Genomic DNA, 7,225 nt, shown 5'->3' with positions numbered 1-7,225 from the left:
TCGGATATCTTCGGATCCTAATTCGGATTTTGGTTCGGTTCGGGTTATAACCAAAGTCCAAAGTAGTAAGCTCATAAGTCCCATTTGGATATTTTTGTAAAATAGTTCAGATTCAATTTCAGTTTTTCCGGTTCGGATTAAGGTCGGTACTTCGGATTGAGTTAAAAACGTCCAGACCTAGGAGATACGCTGAAACAGAAGAGTATAAAGAAATTCAAAAGTAAGCCAAAGTGGAGCTGAGGAGTTCACAGTTACAGCATAGCGAGAGGGAGTTCAAGAATGGCATTTACATAATTAGGGGAGGGGTGAGATAAAATTTTCATAACAATTTGTAATAGCTAAGTTTATATTATTTCCCAAAAATCAGAGTGAATATTTCATAACAATTTGTAATAGCTAAGTTTATATTATCTTCTAACTGTATGTTTGGTTCCATCTAACTACAACACAAAAAACAAAGTTAAAAGCAATATTGTTTAGTTCCGTAACTTGATCCTCAAGATAGGAGTGAGAAAAGATGCAAGACTGGTAAGATATACATCACAAAATCTTTGGAAAAAAAAACTGTTTGATCCATCTCTTAATCCCCGCGTGGTCTTCTCAAAACCTGTAAAGGCTTTTAGGCTTGTGAAGTTATCGCAAAAACGTTTCCATGTTGCAGAGAGACTTGAATTTTACACGCTACTTCAAGGCTTTTTCGTATAGCTGCTACTACTAATGGCTCATCTCTTGAACCTCTTTGTTGATGGAACTAAACAGAGCTGTTGTGATATACCGCTCCCCATGGCTCGGAAACAGAACCTGTTCTCATGAAATCTATATATTAGAGACGAAACTAAACCACTAACTGAAATCTATTCATCCTCACCGTGATAAGTTTCCCAGTGTTCTCAGCTCTTTTAGCCAAGCTTATTGCTGCTACTGCAGCTGCTCCAGACGATATTCCGACCTAATGTGTATTATATTACCGCATAAAGTATTAAACTCAAATGTTATGTTAAAGAGATAACAACAAGAGATTGTTATATCCATACCAGTAATCCTTCCTCCAAAGCTAGTCTTCTTGCCATCTCAATTGCTTCCTCGTTGCTTACCTATTACCGTTTCAAATGATCATCATCTATATATATTCTTTATAGTTGTTTTAAATGAGAGATTATTGCTAACCTTAAACACTTCATCAAGTAGCTTAACATCCAAGATTCCCGGTACATAACCTGAAAAGGACATGTGGTAGTGTTCTGTAAGGAAGATGCCCAATTTGAAAGTCTGATCAATGCTTCCTTACCAGGACTGTCTCCAGAGATCACACTTCTTTCTGATGGTTCAACGCCAACTACCTATGATTTAAAGGATGTTTAGAACTAAAGAAAGCCATAAGACTAAACCAGAAAGCCAGAGAAATAGAAAGAGATAAGACCTTAATGTCAGGGTTCATCATCTTCAAGAAACTTCCTGTACCTGTTACAGTCCCACCAGTTCCAATCCCAGCAACAAATATATCTACATTACCCATTGTGTCTTCCCAAATCTCTGGTCCTGTAGTCTCAAAATGGATCTAACCAACACAAAAACCAAAAAGGATTAGGCCAAGAAACCGAATAAGAGTAAAAGCTAGGCCTGGGCAAAAAAACCCAAACCCAAATACCCGAACCTGAAACCGATCCAAAATACCTGAACCTAGAACCGACCCGAAACTCTATAGGTACCCTATATGGGTCCAAAACCCGAAAGACCCGGACCTGGATAGACCCGACCCGAACCGATAGGATACCCACGGACCCGAAACCAAAAAACTAACAAAACTAGAAGTTTTCTTATATTGTTCAAGAATTTTTCTACTATGAATGTTCAAAAATTTTAGACTCGAACCCGAAAGGAACCGACCCGAAGTTTTATAGGTACCTATATGGGTCCAAAACTTCCCTACCCGAAAGACCCGAACCCAACCAAATACCCGACCGAACCCAACCCAACCCAAATACCCGAATGTCCAGGCCTAAATAAAAGCCATTGATATTTTTGATACCTTTGTATTAGCCGTATTATCAAACTGCTGAAACATATATGCGTTCTTGGTCTTGAGAACAATCTCTTTGGCTTTCTCCACCGCACCTTTAAGTCCCTTCTCTGGACTCGTCAGCACGATCTCCGCTCCTAGTGCGCGTAAAAGCATCCTTCTTTCAACGTTTATAGAAGCCGGCATAGTCACTATAAGCTTGTACCCTTTAGCCGCAGCCACAAAAGCTATCCCTAGGCCAGTGTTTCCGGTCGTCGGCTCTACTAACACACTCTGCTTTGACACTTACCAAATCAGCAATCTATCAGAAACATTAAAACTATATAGAAAGGCAAGAAACAATAACCTTCCTCGGAGTTATGTCTCCTCTGTCTTCTGCCTCGTTAATCATGCTGAGACCAATCCTGCAGACAGAGAGAGAGAGACAAGAGTCAAATTAAACAATTCAAATGATATGAAAGATGGAATCTTTTTTGCTGACCTGTCTTTGACGCTTCTACAAGGCTCCATTGACTCTAGCTTTGCAGCAACGTCAGCAACACACCCGTCAGTGACTCTGTTGAGATACACCATCGGTGTGCTTCCAATCAACTAAGCTCAAAATCAACACAATTTCAAAAACCCATCACAAAAGGACTAATCTTTGATTGTTAAAGTTGAATCCTTTGAGAACTCACTTGAGTGACGTCTTCTGCAATGTTGACCGTTTCTGAGTCCTCTGTTCCCACTTCATGAGAAACAGTAGTAACTGGAGGCGGCGGAGGAGGAGGAGGTTTGGATTTGGATTTAGACTTTTGTTTTGTCCCGGTGGAGGGTTTTGAAGAGACGGCGGCTACGACGAGGGAGGATGATGAAGGTTCATGGTTTAAGGATAAGAAACGGTGTCGTTTTGAGGCTGTTAGAGTGAAGGGGTGGTGAGGAAGAAGACGGAGGAGCGAAGGAGAGGAGAGTGCCATTCTTCGTCGCCGGTGAGGTTTAACGGATTAGGTTTCGTTTCTCTTTAATTCTTCTATATTTAATTTATCGCTAGATTTTTTTTTAAAAAATGTTCAAATGTTTTTTTAGTGTAGGAAAATACAGATGTCGTTCGGACAAGTGTTGTAATAAAATAAAATATCAGCTATATAAATATTTACCTTTATGTCGGCCCAACAAACTGTAAGAACTGTTACAAAAAATCATTTAAATAATTTTTTTTAAATGTTTTTTTACCCAAGAAAATTAAGTAAAAAACATATAAATCAATAGTGAGGATAAATCTTTTAATATTGAAGAAATGTAAATGTTCAGATATTTTTAAGCTTGGAAAATACAGATGTCATTGGGACAAGTATTGTAATAAAATAAAATATCAGCAATATAAACATTTACTTTTATGTCGGCCCAACTAACCGTAAGAAACTGTTAAAATAATTCTACTTAGATACATGATTAACTATGTTGACAAAAAAAAAATTCATGATTAACTATAAATTATAGATACATTGATTAAAATAATAATATACATTCTATATAGCTAATTATGTTTTAAGATTCGATTATGTTGTCAACAAGGTAGCTTAACATCGTTTCTAACCAGACAAGGCTAAGAAATCGAAATTTAATTTTAAAAAACATTTAAAGATAATATATTGTAAGTCATGTGTCACACACGTCGCTCTCACATTGCTTTAATCTTCGTCTCGTAGTATTGGATTCATGATTCTTCTTTCTCATCTCCTCCATCCTTATAAATACTCAAACACGTTAAACACGTTAAGCATTAAAAAGAAACTAACTGAAACAATGGCACTCAAAGCGATTCTCTTTCTCGGTTTACTTCTCGCCGTGATATCTTCTCCGACCACCGTCGATGGTGGATCAGTTTGTCCGAAGGCTTCCACGTTTGGTCGAGGAAGCTTTCCCGATGGTTTCTTGTTCGGTGCTACCACTTCTGCTTTCCAGGTAAAAGTCTAATTTGGATTCAGAAGTCAAGTACTGTTGAATCGCCGTTGACTTTTTAATAAAAGTTTCATTTTTCACACAGTAAGACAGGGTTTCTCTGTAATTAGGACTAAGTAGGTTTATAAGTGTGGTTAACAATGTTTAAAGTCCCAAATCAAGTTTAAAGAAATTGAATTTGGTATTAATAATGCAATGATTGAAGCCTATAAGTGAAAAGTTGAAAGCTTTATACATTAATAGAGTTGTAGACCAAATATGTGATTTTTCAAGTTTTTGAATTTAGCTTTATATAGTTAAAGTCACTTTTAGTCCTCTCTAATGCTCTGTTTTCATGGTTGAGTTATTGCTAATCGTGCCTGGAGTTTTGTGGATTCTGAAAAAAGACCGTCTGTTCTTAATGTTGGTTGATTTGATTTGGATAGCATGAAGGTGCGCCAGAGGAAGGAGGACGAGGTTTGAGCATCTGGGACTCATTCACTCATCAACATTCAGGTCTTTCCTCAATCCTCATCTTCTAATCAATCAGAAGATTATGAAAAAGCGTTGCTAAATGATTTCTAGCTGTTTCTCTATGTACAAGTACTGAGACTAATTCATGAACATCTGATTTTATTCTGCAGAGAATAACAATAACCTTCTGGGAGTTGATTTCTATCATCATTACAAGGTATATATTCCATGTTGAATGAACAGTTTTTTCTAGAGACTATAACGTTACAATTAAGTGTGTAATAAACAACTAATGGTGATTCATGTTTCCTTTAAATTATTTTTTGCAGGAGGATGTTCAACTATTGAAAAAGCTGAACATGGATGCCTTTAGGTTCTCCATTTCTTGGTCAAGAATCTTTCCTCGTAAGACCAAATATTCAATTTTGTAGTTCATGATTTATCCATTTGCAATTGCATGAGATGTTTGAATGATTCTTCAATTTTATTGTAAAACAATCACAGATGGGAAAAAGGACAAAGGAGTGAGTGAAACCGGAGTCAAATTCTACAACGATCTTATCAACGAGCTCATTGCAAATGGTCAGAATAATTCAAATCATATATCAAGTCTCTTTTTTACCTTTAAACATGTAGCTAAACTCCCACTCTTTATGCAGGTGTAACGCCTACGGTTACATTATTTCAATGGGACGTACCTCAAGCGCTAGAAGATGAATATGGTGGTTTCTTGAGTGACCGTATCTTGTAAGTACCTTTAAGCATCCAGATCTTAGTTTTTGTTTTATGTTCACTGATCATAGTTTTGCATACTCATTGGATGGATAGGGAGGACTTCCGGGAGTTTGCAAAATTTGCTTTCAACGAATATGGTGATAGAGTGAAGCATTGGGTTACTATAAACGAGCCTTATGAGTTTAGCCTTGGTGGATACGGCACTGGAGAGAAAGCACCAGGGAGGTGTTCTAAATACGTCAATGAGAAATGCGTTGCGGGTGATTCTGGACATGAAGTCTACACCGTAAGTCACAACTTGTTGTTGGCTCATGCTGAAGCTGTTGAAGAGTTCAGAAAATGTGCAAAGGTGAAACCTCTTATGAACCAGTCTACGTGATTCATTCAAGTTTATATTTGATCTAATGCAATGTTCAAGAAATTTATACGCGGGGGGCGTTAACGAATTATTGATTTATTTTATATATATATATATATATTATATTTATATAAGATATTTTAGTTTTGAGTTTACTTATAAAATAATTTTGATCAATTATCAAAATTAGATATACAAAACAAAAGAAATAGACAAATTTATGGATTTGTACTAACATTATTACTTAATTTTATAGATTTAAACCGATTTAAACTGATTTAGAATAGTTGAAACCGATATGAGTTGTATAAATCAGATTTTTTTTTTAATTGTTTCGGCTAGGATCTATTTGCCGTTTCTGCCTAGGCCGACTTTTAGAACCATGATCTAATGTGTGGATTCATATCAAACAGTGCAAAGATGGGAAGATTGGTATCGTTCAGAGTCCAATGTGGTTTGAGCCTTACGAGAAGACGTCTTCAGAGGAGATAGTGAAGAGAGCAATGGACTTCACTTTAGGCTGGTGAGTATAGTCTTAAAGAAAATTAGCTTTTAGCGTTTTTGAGTTTGGATTCTGATAGTTTCTTGCAGGCATTTGGAACCAATAACACATGGAGATTACCCTCAGACCATGAAAGACAACGTTGGTGCTAGATTACCATCGTTTACAGACGAGCAGAAGGAGAAACTAAAGGGTTCTTATGATTTTGTTGGTGTCAACTACTACACTTCTGCTTTTGTTGCTCATGTGGAGGATGTTGATCAAGAGAAACCGAGCTGGGAAGCTGATTCTCGCTTCAAATTACATTGTATGCTCTGCTTTTTCTAATCATTACATTTGTTTTTGATAATTAGTCTTCTTCTTTATAATCCTTCTTTTTGTTTTACTTGCAGCACAAAATCCAGATGGGTACAAGATTGGTTCTCAGGTATTATATATGCGTCATCTACACAAATTTTGAGCTCTTACTAATGTATTTGCTGATGATGTTTCAGCCGGCTACTGCCAAATATCCAGTGTGTGCTGATGGGTTAAGAAAGGTTTTGAAATACATCAAAGAGAACTACAATGACCCGGAGATCATCGTCACTGGAAACGGTAAGCTATTTTCTTTCTTCTATCAGTTACCTTAGCTTGATATGAATGGTCATTACCTATTGCATTTGCAGGGTACAAGGAGACACTTGGAGAGAAAGATGTACTTCCGGATGCTCTCAGCGACAGTAACAGGAAGTATTATCATATGAGACATCTCATGGCATTACATGGAGCAGTCTGGTTAGTTTTTTTTTTCTTGTTCTGCTCCTTCTCTAGTCGATGGATTTGGTGACATAACCATTTGCTTTTATGTTGTTTTTTTTGTAGTGAGGATAAGGTTAATGTTAAAGGGTACTTTGTGTGGTCGCTTATGGATGGACTAGAGTGGGAAGATGGATACAAGACTAGGTCTGGACTCTACTATGTAGACTATGCTAACAACATGGGAAGGCACGAGAAACAGTCAGCTAAGTGGCTCTCTAAGCTCCTTGAGAAAGCTCCTATTCAGTCCAAGGTTGATTTGGAATCAAGGAAGGAGTTATAAATGATCGGAGAAGAAACTATAATATCTCTGTTTAACCGTTCATATTATGTAATGTGTGTGTTCCTTTGTATCCCCTAAAGAGTTTAAGCCACAGTATATGTAGTTAATCAATAAATAAAGAAGAACCTTGTGTCA

The 7,225-nt window shown here is 36.9% G+C and overlaps 2 protein-coding genes across 2 annotated transcripts; one reads left to right on the top strand and one right to left on the bottom strand.

Annotated features, from left to right (window-relative positions):
- Nucleotides 1-382: 382 nt before the first annotated feature.
- LOC106339247 (probable S-sulfocysteine synthase, chloroplastic) lies at nucleotides 383-3,051 on the bottom strand. The gene is made up of 10 exons (XM_013778066.1): nucleotides 2,698-3,051; nucleotides 2,502-2,611; nucleotides 2,367-2,424; nucleotides 2,030-2,293; nucleotides 1,421-1,558; nucleotides 1,289-1,340; nucleotides 1,168-1,217; nucleotides 1,035-1,094; nucleotides 869-949; nucleotides 383-801 (listed from the first exon to the last, which is right to left on the bottom strand). Exons 1-10 carry the CDS (start codon nucleotides 2,974-2,976, stop codon nucleotides 715-717), a joined length of 1,179 nt encoding a protein of 392 aa, XP_013633520.1. The 5' UTR covers nucleotides 2,977-3,051; the 3' UTR covers nucleotides 383-714.
- A 668-nt stretch (nucleotides 3,052-3,719) lies between these two features.
- LOC106335968 (probable inactive beta-glucosidase 25) lies at nucleotides 3,720-7,225 on the top strand. Its single transcript, XM_013774703.1, has 13 exons — nucleotides 3,720-3,964; nucleotides 4,387-4,456; nucleotides 4,585-4,631; nucleotides 4,744-4,819; nucleotides 4,919-4,996; nucleotides 5,074-5,161; nucleotides 5,243-5,498; nucleotides 5,921-6,030; nucleotides 6,099-6,316; nucleotides 6,402-6,436; nucleotides 6,504-6,606; nucleotides 6,678-6,786; nucleotides 6,874-7,225. Exons 1-13 carry the CDS (start codon nucleotides 3,806-3,808, stop codon nucleotides 7,088-7,090), a joined length of 1,566 nt encoding a protein of 521 aa, XP_013630157.1. The 5' UTR covers nucleotides 3,720-3,805; the 3' UTR covers nucleotides 7,091-7,225.

Source organism: Brassica oleracea, chromosome C1 (genome assembly GCF_000695525.1).
Source record: "Brassica oleracea var. oleracea cultivar TO1000 chromosome C1, BOL, whole genome shotgun sequence".
Classification (NCBI taxonomy): domain Eukaryota; kingdom Viridiplantae; phylum Streptophyta; class Magnoliopsida; order Brassicales; family Brassicaceae; genus Brassica; species Brassica oleracea.
This window is presented reverse-complemented; position numbering and strand designations above follow the sequence as displayed.